Below are 13,928 nucleotides of genomic sequence, written 5' to 3' on the forward strand. Positions count from 1 at the left end.
CTGGTAGAATTTCTTTTCACGTCTCCCTGCTTCCAGTCTTTATGCTAAGCTAATTGGCTACTGGCTGTAGCTTTATATTTAACTGAGATAAAATCAAAGTTTTTTTAATAAAAACAATTTTTACAATAATTAGATTGCCCAAAGTGCTGTTTATGAAGTAAATGATAAAACAAACCAATCAAATGGATTATAGAGAATGATTGTGAACAATGTTGAAGACTAAGACCCCAAAGCAACAGAAAGTGCCTAACCTTTGTCAGTTTGTAAAAAAAAAAAAAAAAATATTTCTTCACTAGTAAGTTAAGCTATTCAACAAACTTTAAATTACTATCAGATAAAACCACCAAGATTCTTAATCTGCTCATTTTGAACTATTTCCCATTAAAATGGTGTTTAAGGATGCGATCGGCTGAACCAAACAAAATGCTGAGAGATGGAAATAGATTTGTGCATCATCCGTATAACAATAGAGGATAAGTGATAAGTTTCAGGTATCAAGGGGTAGGTAGCCACTGTAGACCATGTATGCCAAAGTATGGGCGAGCTGAAATGAGGCAGTCTAGTTTACAGAGGGTTTCCTGTTTGTCACCAACTGGTCCCGCCCCTACTGTTAAGTTAGAAAGTGCTGCTCCTGTTGCCAAGCAACCTTCACAGCTGCAGCTGGACCAGAGTTGGATGATGATGCTGGGAAATATATAAATATTATCACCAATGATGGATGCTGTAATGTTGATTATATTTTTGTTTTCTGTTCTGTTAGAGGAAAGTGAGGTGCCTCACTGCTACCTTGAGATTATTAAGACCCTTTGTTTTTAAACATTTGTACCGTTATTTATTCAACTCGGCTAAAACCCACTACATCCATCGCTGTTTAAAAAAAAAAAAAAAAAAAATCGGCCCAGATCCAATGATTCGGCACCTGTGTTCAGCATTCTCAAAGAATGTTGGGATATGTTGTTCTGTGAAGGATCCAACATATGCAGCCTTCATTTCCCAGGGAAAGAAGGCTTCATTTGTCGGCTGGATTTGTCTGCACACCATGACACAATCAGCCTTCAAAGGATGTGGCCGCTAAACTGGGACACAGCTTTATTGTCCAACAACATAAGAATATCAACAAATACTCTTAAAATCACTGATTTCCTGCTATGACACAGACAAAATCCAGACTAGAATTTCTTCAAGAGTTACTCTGACATTCCTGATATCAGAGTGCTACACAATTGCTGTTGTCACCAAATAACTGTCCTTGCATGTACTTTGTGCATAAAGCTGACTGTGTTTTGGTGGTTTTTCTCCTCCAGGTATGGGACCAGTCATCGGTTTGAGGGACAGCAGAGCCACATTCCCAGCATGGACAGAGAAATTCATCTTTGGAAAAGCAGAGGAGGGAGCAGAGAATCAGTGAGAATGTCACCAACTCATGATGAAACACTGCCACGCATCTGTTTTGCCTGACATTTAAGCTGAAAACCCACAGAGGGAGTACAACTGTATCTGTCAGAACAGAGAGAAATAAATAGATGTCATTAGAATCAGGTTATTTTTCCTCAATGGACTGACCCCCGAGTCAATAAAGGTTGCCAAAATGCCATATTAACAACTTAAGCAGGGTTTTTTTGCAATGTATTTGAGTATGTGCTGTATACTCTGAAAAGGGGTTAGTAATTTAATTTCTCTTACAAAAAGTGTCTGGGATATGACTTAACTCGAGACCTGACTCACTGGGTTTTGCTAGCTTAAGTGAACTCAGACAGTAGTAACTCTGATAAGCACAGCCGTAGCAACATTATCTTACAAGTCATTACCTAATTATATAAGTCAGCGAAGATGGCAGAGGTCTGCTCAAAATTGTATTAATACAACTGGCTCCTTTCCACACTCATCTCTGTCCGCAGTAGCTTTAGTTGATGGCAGGAGAGCACTGCACATCTGGATCCATCCCTGCCCTGACATGTCAACACACAATCATTGTCAGCTACTTACAATCATTCTCTGCTAATGTCAGTCTTGTCGAGACCTGGATTAGTTACGATAACAGGACTTGGCTGGAGCACAAATAAATTGAAATTATTATTTTATTTTTATTTTTTTTAAATTGAGCCCTCTCTGCCCTGTAGAACCACACGTGGCATGATTGTCTGCGCTCAGATAGGTTGGCAGTAAAACTGCACTACCCACAATCCCCAGCAGTGATGAAGCAGGACCTTTCTAATCCTTCAAAATGCTATCTGACTGTAAATAGATGAGACATAATTTTATATATATTGAGAAGGAATTTCAAGGCTGGATAAGCCATGTCTATTTTTGTTAAAGGAGAAAAAAAAGTGATTACGTATCCTCTAGAATGTCCAATGAGTATTCTTTTAATATGTCCAAACGTCCTTTAACAAGTGAGTGATTGTATCCAACTTGTGTATGCACTTCCATCTGTCAAAGGCAAAACCTCAGTGCTGAATTATATGACAGGAAGGGAAAAAAAGATCATGTTTGAAGCTTACAACATATAGTATTTGAACATTTCTTTTTGTACAATGTCTCTTAATATTGTGTATAACCCAAAATGTTCAGTGTGAAGATGAAAATAATCTTTGTTTTATTTTTTTTTTCCCCTGATTTGTAAGTGGCATGGATATGTATATCTGAAATGACACAGAGTGTTGTCTTTATGCTTCTGTCTCATTTGGGTTATATTTTTATTCCGCAAATTAAAAGTGCAGCAGGTAAACTTAACCTTTTGTTTAACAATATGCACAGGTAATTCATACACTTCAAAATATTAAATCTCTTTTGTCTTTTATTTAAGTGATCTTCCTAGGTTAAGTCAGTCAACTCTTAAAGCAACACTAAAATCCAAATTTATTTTGGCATTCGTTGTCAAAATGCTTACCATTGACCAAGCCTGTTTTTATTTCTACATGTCATAGTTTGATCTAAGAAATATATTTTGTGGTTTTTAGAATATAAACAGATACGAAGACACACTTTAACTTGCCCTGACTGTCTGTCAATAGCCGAGAGCTCAGTGGGAAGATGTTTCTTCAGCTTTCTGAATTCAGTATGGTTCTTTTTAGAAATGAAAATCTTTCTGAATGTATTTTAAACCAAGAAGATAGAACTGGTCACAAATGTTAAACAGAAAGCACCCAATGCTATAGATTGCACAAGTTTTCTACTGGTCACTATAGGACTCTGTATGAAAGAGTTTTGCCATCCTGTTTAATTTTTATTCTTTTTATTTAGTTTTTCTTTTTCCATGATAATCATAATGCTGTAACGCTGGATATGATATTGATGTCTGCTAACAAATGTTTTATTAGCATTCCCTGTAGAGATTTTGTCACAGAATATTAAATATTATAACCATTGTCTTTCACTTCTAATTTGCCTTATTTTGTGCTGTTTATGAATGCTTAGAATTATGTTCATTTAAACTACACACAGGAAGTCTCCATTACTCTCCTCCTTATTGGCTGTATGGGGTTAAGAAAGGGAAGTTAGGTTATTTTTGAAGCTCTTTTCTCTGCTGTTGTGCTTCCTCCTCCTCACTCACACTGGGGGTCTGCTGGCAGAATGACCATTTGTCTATGTCCATTATGTTAGAAGAGGTTAGTCTATTTTTAGATGTGTGATTCCGGCACTCAGTCAGTGTGACAATGGTCTGGTCTGCCATTCCGGTCATGGTAGCTGCAGTGGCTGCTTGGATCTGAAACTGAGAACAGAGCTGAAGGAGAAACCAGTAGTCTGGCTCATTGGTTAACAAGACCTCGACTACTTCCAACCTTCTTTTACCCTGTGCTGCGAGATGATACCAGGGGCACCTGCCAGTGGTTCATCAGAAGCATTGTATTTGACAGTGAGTGGACGAGTACAAGGACGATGTCAGCGCCTCTATATAGGTCCTCACCTCCTAACCCCAGCCCAATCAGCTCATTGTCACACACTGTCACTTTTCTTGGTTGGGGGGTGGGCAAGTAATGCTGGACGACTTGTTACAGCACATTGTAAGGATGTGTTCAGTGTCAGCACTGACACTTGAGTATGTCGCACTTACTGCTTGTCAACATCGCTGATCTTTCTGTCACAAGCTCTTTAACTGTAGCACCAGTGCAAATAGATAGAATTCACACCTTTATATTGGACGTCCATTGGAAATACCCGTTTGCTCTACATGGGTGAAATTATATCAATTCAAAATCCAAATTCATGTCCTTGGATGCAGGTTTTGTAATCCAGTTCTTTAAACCTAGCTTTCTTTGAAAGAAACTGCTGGGAAATCAGTCTTCTAATAAGCATCTTTTGTAAGGGATCAGGTGGTGGCAGGCTTGTCCTAACATTTAGCTTCTTCCACTTTTCAGTTCAGTTGTCCAGCTAAGTTCGATCGATTGCCTTTAGCCCATCTGCTGCAATAACAGCTTTGTTTTCATTTGCGCATAGTAAAAATTAGACTTCAGACTTTAAAACCAGCCCAGAAGACATTTCATATTGTGCCTTTTATCTTTGAATTTACAGTATCATTTTCATTGTCTATAGTGTGGACAGTGATCTGTGGACTGAGGGCACTTTAAAGGGATTGTGTGCTTTAACCTTCGGTCTGCTCTTGATATTCTAGACTTGTTATTCCACTCTCTTTGCTCAGTGTTAATCATGGGGACCCACAGTGGTTATATATGCTTTTTGTGAGCATGTAAAACTATATGAAGCATCATTTACCTGCCACTTCCTAAAGAGGACATAGTTTATAAATATCATCCAGTAGAAATGAGGGTTGGGGCTACAAAAGGCCACCCACAATCTCCCATTGTTCACAGGCATCATTGTTGTTCTGACCCCCTCAACTGCTTAGCCATGGTAAGTCATTGTGTGAGCTCTTTGATGGTGTGGTTTCATGGCTTCAGCCATTCTATATTTTGGACAGATGAGTGAATGAGTTTATATTCCTGTGTGTCTGTCATTTAATAATATGGATATGTAATAAAAGCTTTTTCTTAAATGGGTAAGTAATAACCCATTTAAGAGATGAATCCAGAGGAAAAGCATCTATGGATGGACAACAGTTCAACAGTTTAGGGGAGCAAAGGTTACATTTTTTACCAACTTTCACCAGACACTGAATCCAATGCTATTTACAGGCCATATATATACTAAATTACAAGCAGCACATTATTTTGGATTTTAATGGATTTTTCAAGGAAAAAATTATGGAGATTTGGATTTTCCATTTTATGAGATTTATGTTATTCTGTTGTTCCTCAAATGCAATTTTATACTTTATATAGCTAATATACCACCTTCTGTTAAGGCATGCAATTCCTGTTATTTATGTTATCCATGATCTATGTGACTCTCTTCCTTTGTTTTTGTCAAAAGGCCCCCAAAAAAGCTAAGAAGAGGGCAGCAGAGGGAGCCAACTCCAATGTGTTCTCCATGTTTGAGCAGGCCCAGATCCAGGAATTCAAGGAGGTGAGTGCACTGAATCTGTTTTCTTTTTGACTCATTTTCATATAGCTGAGAATGACAGGAGAATTGTGGAAATGGTGTATGAATATCCATGTTGCCATCTGTTTCTGTTTTCAAAAACACGGCACACACAGAGGTCTCTATTTCATCTTCCTTGTCTTCCAATACCATTATTCATTGTTGTAGAACGGCCACCTGTCTATTTTTCTGTCCTTAGCCTGACGGCAGTGAGGTATGTGGTATGTTGGCATGAGATTCAGATGTCCAGACTGTGTCATCAGCCATCAGACTACAGATAAGCTCCTGGGTATGCCCTGGATATGAGGCTAAACCCAGTGGGGACTCGCACGTTCTAAATTCTTCGGTCTGTAATGATTGTGCACAAAATATTTAAGGGCCAAAGAGAATCAAAAACCAAGAGTGACAATAATTTTTTGTTTTTTGAAAAGTAGACTGGAAGCTTGTAGGCTTTTTTTCATTTTATATTTAATGTTGTCTGTAACCTCTCCTGTGCTCTGACCTCAGGCCTTCACGATCATGGACCAGAACAGAGATGGCTTCATTGACAAGAATGACCTAAGAGACACTTTTGCTGCTCTTGGTGTGTTGTTATCACTATGTGTCAGCCATATTCACAGTAAAATGCTATTATTTTGTATTTTTACAGAATCAGATTCAACTCTTGTTGGGATATACAAATTCCTATAACTGTGGCATTTATCATTTAGCATCCTGCCTTCAGAGTTGTTGCAGATAAAAGCCTACTATTGGGAATGTGCTAAACTGGAAAACAGAATCTAGATTAACGAGACTGAAAATTCATTATACATTATTCCTAATGTGCAGCAACTGAATTTGCTCATTTGCTCATTGTTCTTTGATCACTGTTGAATGGTTGGTGCCACAGGACGTCTAAATGTGAAACAGGAAGAGATTGATGAGATGCTCAAAGAAGCTCCTGGCCCAATCAATTTTACCGTCTTTCTAACCATGTTCGGCGAGAAGCTAAAAGGTAAAGACGCACAAGATCAAAGGTGAAAATTTAACCTTAAAAACAAATGTCATGCCAGTAGAGCATTTAAACATGTCTCTGTGTTACTGTGTGTAGGGGCTGATCCAGAGGAGACGATCCTGAATGCATTTAAAGTGTTTGATCCTGAGGGGAAAGGTGTGCTGAGGAAGGACTAGTAAGTGGTTTAAAACACCCCCCTCCTCACACTGTGTTTGCAATATGAAAATTAATTACAAGGAGGGTTATGTAAGCTTTTACTCACAATCTATGACTGCATCTGAGTCTGACCACAGTCCTTCATCCCAGTACAATGGCACAATGAGTACGGTCACCATGACCTGTGTGTGAACACAGGCCTCCTCGTCTCATACAGTGTTTTTTTCTTCTTTCCTGTTAGTGTGACACAGATGCTGACAACACAAGCAGACCGGTTCTCCACTGAAGAGGTACACTGCAGTCATTATATGTTAATTATCATTATTGTTTTCGGTGTGTGGGTGAGTCCAAAAAGCTCAGAGGGATGAACGTCATCATGACGATCATCTACTTCCACGTCAAATGAAAAAAACAGTGAATCATCCTCACACCTTTTCTTCCACACTGAGATATGAGTTTGTGTTTTTTATGAAAGGCTAAAGATCAGACTGAAGTAATGACAATATCTGATCTTGGTTGATTAGATGGAGCAGATGTTCACTGCCTTCCCCCCAGATGTGACTGGAAACCTGGACTACAAGAACCTGGTTCACATTATTACCCATGGAGAGGAAAAGGACCAGGAGTAAAGATTTGTGCTCTACAAATAGACTGTCTGCCGTTCATAACAGCAAATAGACCCACTACCCCTGAAGAAGATATGAACTGTTGCTTATTTATTAAAAGTTTATCTTGACTGTATTGTTTTTGTACAGTACTCCGTACAGCACAACAAAATCAAGACAAGATTTTCTCTTCCAGGCCCCAGAAATGGACAAATGACAGCATCTCTGTATTGAGCTGTTAGGTCTGAGCATATTCGGCTAATAAAATTTGTCAGACATTGACCAGTCTGCTTTTCAGATTTTGTTAAAAAACAGTTTATCTTCAGGGAGCCTACAGCTGTACATACGGAAGAGTCTATATTACTGAGTGGTACTTTTCTGGACGATTATGATTTGATGTAAATCAGGCTGGTGTGCACAGACATCCATCTCTGTCCAGGCCCTTTGGTTCCTTCCAGCTGTTATCTGCAGTGTGTGTATGAATAACCACAACAACAGTATGACTGTAATATATCTGTAAATTCGTAGCTATGTGCTTCAAAAGTTCCATATTTAAAGTGCTTTCAGCAGTTAACCAGCTGACTAGCATTTGTGTTACCCTGTTGCTCTTTGCTGTAATTAGCAACTAGTTCAAATCAACTTATAAATATACCAGTAAATCAATAAGGCACTTGACATAGAAAGCCAACAGATCCTGTATGAACAAGCACTTTAACAGAAGAAACCTCCAGCAGACCTGGGCTCAGTTTGGGGGGCCGTCTGCCTGGACAGGTTGGGGAGAGTGGATAGAGGAGAGACAGCAACAATGAACAACAAATAAACAGAGTGCAGATTAATGGGGCCAGTAACTGCACATCAGCTGTATACAGCTCCAAGACCAGGGGATACCTGCAAAAAAAATAACTCCAAGGTTTTTCACAGTACTGCTGGAGTCCTGGATGCCCGCTATAGTAGCTATGTTGTTAGGCCCAAATACAACAACTTCTGTTTTCTCTGAATTTAGAAGTAGAAAGTTACTGGTCATCCAGTCCTTTATGTCCTTTAGACATTCTTGAAATCTGACTAACTGGTTTGTTTCATCAGGTTTATAGATAGATAAAGCTGAGTGTCATCTGCATAGCAATGATAATTAATAGTGAGTCCTAAGTTGATACTACTGTTTCTGCCAATGAAAATTAACAAAAGCATGTCCATGTTAGTTATTTTGGATAATATGGAATAAAATAAGTTGTGTTTTTTATCTAGTAATATTAATGGATTATATTAATCAGTTAAAAATTAATTAGTAATTCTAATTAGTTACAATATGTACTGCAGTATCAGAGACATTGAACTTCCCATATACAGTATGGAGGGCTGTTTAGGCTTAATGTCTTGGTGGCATGTACAGCTACTCCTTACATATAAATTAGAGAACACATAACTAGACTCCTCCGTAGAAAATCTGACCTATTTGCAAAAGAGTATGAATGATTTAAACTTTTTGGATGAGCATGGAGACAGTGGTTAGCACGGTTTCCTCACAGCACAAATGTCTCTGATTCGAAACCCAGCAAGGGGCTTTCTCTGTGGAGTTTGCATGTTCTTCCTGTGCTTGTGTGGGTTTTCTCCAAGTACTCCGGTTGCCTCCCACAGTCCAAAAACATGTATGTCAGGTTGATTAGTGATTCTAAGTTTACCATAGGAGTGAATGTGAGCATGTGCGGTTGTTTGTCTCTCTGTGGCCCTGTGGTGACCTGTCCAGGGTGTACCCCTGCCTTTCACCCAAAGAGAGCTGGGATAGGCTCCAGCAGATCCCTGTGACCCTATTAGGAATATGTGGGTATAGACATCAAATGGATGGATATTTACACTGCAATACTTTCTGTCTGGGAACAAAGATGGTCTTAGGACTCTACCCTCATACCTGACAACTACTCCCAGCCAGCCCCTAAATAGAAATAATCAGGTATAGATAATGGATGGGTAGATGACAGTGGAATTATAATGGAGTTATGAAAATATCTCCTCACCCCTCAAAAAATGTGAATGCATGATGCCCCTGCTCACATGTTTGTATGATCATGGGATAACTACTTGAACACATAGCTACCTCAGCTACTCTTTAATTCCATGTTAGGTAGTGAATGTGTGCACTTAAGAATAGCAGAAGTGTGTGGTTGGTGGTCCTCTAAAACCCAGAGATTAATATAAGACGTGTATGTGGCATTGTGTGTGTGCCTCTGTGTATTTGTGTGCATGAGTTCAGTCGGACATGTGTGTACTGGGTGTGTGCATTGAAAGGTTTGGCTACTGAAACACTGAGCTGTTGTTATTTTAGTGCTATGATGATGTGAGGGGGTAATGCTATACTGTGGAGTTTGGGCAGGAGGCACACAAAAGGATGCCACTAAGTGATCCACTCCACCCTTGTCTTACTCACTTTCCAGACAGTGCGGTGAAAATCCCCTGTAGTCCATTTTGAGAATCGAGCGCATAGGATCATTTCTAGCGACAAACCCGCAGATATTTAGAGTACCACCTGATGTTATTGTTCTCTTTAGCTCTACAGAGCTTTGTATTAACTTCCTTTTTAAGTTTTCCAAGCAGTGTTGTTACTGTATTGGTTCACTCTCAGCTGTTTTTGTAGCATTTCGACCATATCTGACATCAGGTTTTAATGAGAAAAAGTTTGCAAGGCAGCTGTTAACTCCCTACTCAGTACAGACAAACTTAGCGACTAGATGGTGAACACAGTGGTGCAATTACCAGCCAAGAGTCAGATTTCCCTCAGGAATTGGTGAAGACTAAAAATGGCCAATCCAAATGGATGCTAATGTCTCTCCATATCTGCTGGATGTGTTAACTGTTTGTTTTACCATTAGCCAGTTAGAATGACTAAAACAATTAAAGCAGCTTGAACACTGATGCTCTCTCATGGGTCAGATGTAACATAGACTATCTCTTTAAGACTCATACAATTCAATATGTTGTTGTCATCGTATAAAGAACGAGATAATACTCAAGCATCGTCCAAATTGTTTTCTTTATGATGAAATGTATAAAGTCCTGATTAAAGAAATCACCGCACTCTATGCTAAAAGAACAAGGGTATGGTGCTGCAGTGTTTCATTTATTGCCATCAGAAGTGTGTAAGAGACCAGTTTACAGCAGTGGGATGAGTTCACCGTTTAGGTTGACTTCACTGAGCGTGCAGAAGTCCTGCCATGCTCTATTTCCACAACTGTCTCAACTTCTGGAACAGATACGTATACAATATACAGTTTAATGTTGAATGGGTCAATATAAAATGGTTATATACAGCATTGTTAGTGTTGGTTAGAATGAGTATACTGCAGGGTTAGAGTTTTAGTGTTTTATACCTGGTAGTAAGTTGGAATTGGCCAACAACAGTTTCTGAGAGGACAAGTGTAGTTTGTCATCCTCCATGTTGCCCTGAATCAGCAGGTTACTAATATTTTCTTCAATGATTCCTGCAGTAGAGAGGCAGTGGCAGTAGAGAGGTTTAAATGTGAAAAATGTATATTTATGGTCAGGTTCAGAAAGAGGTTTACCGTATCTTTTCCACCTACTAGTGAAATTTACAATGTTGTCAAAAGTGAGAATCACGGGTTCGTGCATTATCTTGGCTAAAAGGCTGGTGATGGCCGTCTTCAGCTCGTCCAAAGTTTTCTGAACCACAGTGCACTGCTCTTCCAGGAAGTCGGCCAGGCGGCTATACCTCTCCAACTCAGACTACAGCATAGAGAGAGAGAGGGAAACTAAACATTATGAGGGTTGATCTGGTTTTTAAGAACCAAGGTCTTTGTATCTTTTTGTAAACTATTAAAACATTGATTGAAAATATATCTAGAGTAACACTTTATTCAGATTCCTGGTCTTTGTTTGACCTCAGTGAGGGTTGGCGTCAGATTACAGCATTATAAATTTGATATTAGGACACTGAGATACAGCTGATATACTGTCAGTGATCAATTCAGTCCTAAATGAATTCCATAGGTATGAAATGAGACGTTGTTCATCTGTGACTTCGAAGCAGCAGCCTTTGCAGACATACAGATAGCACATCATCACTGTTAGGTCCATACTAAACATACATACATCATTTTTTCTTGATTTTATTCTTTCTTGTTGTTGATATTACAGTAAAATATACCTCTAGCTGTTCAAGCTGTTTTGAATTCTTCTCATCATGTTCTTTGTTCTCTTGCTCCAGCAACTGGATGTCACTCTGAAGGAGAAACATATGCAAATAAACAAACGGTACACTCAGTTAATCTCTGTCTGCAAGCATGCTGACAGGATGTCCACATACCATCATCCTGTCTATGCAGCTCTTTAACACATTCTTCCTCTTGTGAAGTTCATTGATGTAGTTGATGAATGCAAAATTCTTCTGTTCATCCTGGTTAAACACGTGGCCTATCTGATGCAGGTCACTTTCTCCGGTGACACTCACCATCGTACTGTGACCCTGCAAGTACATCTCCAGCTTCTTTGCTTCATTCTGATATTGCTGCTGCTTCTCTGCACCGGTAAATTAAGGGTCAGATTATTAACAAGTCAGATTATGTCTGAAAAATATGAACTTGTGTCTGCCCGAGGTGATGTTGGACACCAAGCCCATTAAAGCTTTGATTAAGATGTACAATAATTAGTCAGGATCCCTGTGGGAACATGTTACTGTACTTCTCTTCTTGGAGTCATCATCCCCTTCTAAAGGAATCATTTTCTTTAACTTCTTCTCCATAAAAGTGTGCAGTTTGGCATTATGGTCAATGACAGTGTTCAGCTGCATCCTTCTCCTGCTGAACTGGACTGTCTCCACATCTAAGGAGTACCCCTCCTCCAGCATTTGGGTCTCGGCCTCTGTCCTGTGTCCATGACACAACACAAACACACTTCGTGGCTCAATCCTACTGATATGCACATACACACAGACCTTTGAATTTACCCGTGTTTGATAGTGACTGTGATCTTCCCCTCCAGTTCCTCCATGAGGATTTTCTGCAACACTAGCTGTCTGTTACACTTCTTCTCCCTGTTGTATCCTGTGCCTTTGTCCTGCTGCAGGTGAGCAATGGCTTTACAGTAATCCTTGTTTTTCCATAGCAACTCATCAAACTTAATGGTGTCCTTTAGAAAACAAGGAAACAATTAGAGTTTAGGGACAGGGTGGGAGGGTCAGAAATGTCCTGGCTAGTTTGGACAAAGTCTTATTTAGGGGCTTAGATAGCAACCAGGGACATCAAATAAAATTAGCACTTGTTGTAAAGGAAATATGATCTTCATATCTGTCAATTCAAAACAAGGCTACAACCAGTGGCCCATTATCTTACGTTGGGAAAAAAAACTAGAAACAACAGGAAACAGTTAACCTGGCTCAGTCTAAAGAACTAACACATTAGTTGGAGTGTTACAACAAGTTGCTGGAGTGTTTACTAGCACAAAATTACCAAGAAAGCTAATACATGTGCTAAATATGGATATTACATGTGTTATAAAGCTAATAATGGTAATATACTTAAGCAAATTTAACATTAAGCAAATTATTCCTTTAAGGTACTGGTTAATTGGGATGGGACTTGAATGCTGCCATTGCAGCATAAAAGCGTGTAAAAAGCAGTCAGGGTCAAAATGCTGTAGTTTCTTAAACAATGGTACCCGGTTGAGTTTGTTTTCTAGGATGCGGATGCGTTTCCTCTGGCGGCGGTGTTGGTCTTGGTGTTTAAGGAGGCCACCTGGGACTGTTAACTTCTCTTGAGTCCTGTGCTCTGCCACAGTTATCTGGCGCTACACAGCAAAGAAATCACGATACACACATACATTCTGTCACAATGCAGACAATGACAATGTCGTACACTGGATATAAAATAAAACACTCATTTTTACACCACTGACTTTGAGCTTTAACTGTGTTTTAACACAGAAATTTTAACCCTATTAATCAATAGGTCCCTGACTATTATTAGCTACTATTAAACAGAAAATAGCAGTTAGTGCATAAATATAATGTATGTGACTTTTTACCTCCTCATCCAGTGAGGCCATATGAGCCTTCTGCAGGCTGATGAGCTTCTTATATCGCTCATTTTCCTCCTGGAGGTTGTTATAGTCCTCTTTAAAGACGTCTGTTGTCATTTGGGTCTGCAGATGTAAAGCATTCAGAGAAGTGATTGGTTGTTTCTTTTCCACACTTGACTCCAAACAAAGTATTTTACATAACCATACAAATTTTTTATTAACATTTCTGAGGATGATGACCCACCATTAAAATGTTGAGCGAAGTCCCAGTTAAGTCGAGTTAAGGGAGAAATTTTTTATAACTAAATTGATCTTTATTTTCTTTAGTATAACCTGCAGCATTTCACCGCTTCAAACATAAACATTCTGAAAGAGGCTGTTTTTATTTACTCTTGAAAAGTTGGTATTATATGATCAGCAATATTAATATTATACATAAGATAAAATGTGATCTTTTAACATGGATTGGGTCCTGCTGGAGCTGAAAATAAAAGTCAAGCCAAACATTTTTGCGACATATAGACTCTGAAATAAAAAAAAATCTGCGAGGTCAATTACATTTCCTAACTTTACCACTTTTAAAACTGAACTTTTTCTGAGAACAATATGAAAACAGAGTTTTGTGTGGTGACTGAATCTGTCTTGTACGTGATCGCCCTCTAGCGGCCATT

At 39.0% G+C, this 13,928-nt stretch overlaps 2 protein-coding genes across 6 annotated transcripts in view; both read left to right on the forward strand.

The window, feature by feature from the left end:
- cita (citron rho-interacting serine/threonine kinase a) overlaps positions 1-3,376 on the forward strand; it is a 35,574-nt gene extending 32,198 nt beyond the window's left edge. For all 5 annotated transcript variants that reach the window (XM_026307363.2, XM_026307365.2, XM_026307366.2 and 2 more), the window contains one exon: positions 1,305-3,376. In XM_026307363.2, the coding sequence (XP_026163148.1) occupies positions 1,305-1,328 (24 nt within the window). In that variant the 3' untranslated portion in view covers positions 1,329-3,376. The remainder of the gene's footprint in view (positions 1-1,304) is intronic.
- Positions 3,377-4,784: 1,408 nt separating this feature from the next.
- Positions 4,785-7,515, forward strand: myl2a (myosin, light chain 2a, regulatory, cardiac, slow). Its single transcript, XM_026307867.1, has 7 exons — positions 4,785-4,851; positions 5,371-5,463; positions 5,986-6,061; positions 6,368-6,472; positions 6,569-6,647; positions 6,870-6,918; positions 7,153-7,515. Exons 1-7 carry the CDS (start codon positions 4,849-4,851, stop codon positions 7,255-7,257), a joined length of 510 nt encoding a protein of 169 aa, XP_026163652.1. The 5' UTR covers positions 4,785-4,848; the 3' UTR covers positions 7,258-7,515.
- Positions 7,516-13,928: the final 6,413 nt, after the last annotated feature.

Source organism: Mastacembelus armatus, chromosome 5 (assembly GCF_900324485.2).
Source record: "Mastacembelus armatus chromosome 5, fMasArm1.2, whole genome shotgun sequence".
In the NCBI taxonomy this organism is placed as follows: domain Eukaryota; kingdom Metazoa; phylum Chordata; class Actinopteri; order Synbranchiformes; family Mastacembelidae; genus Mastacembelus; species Mastacembelus armatus.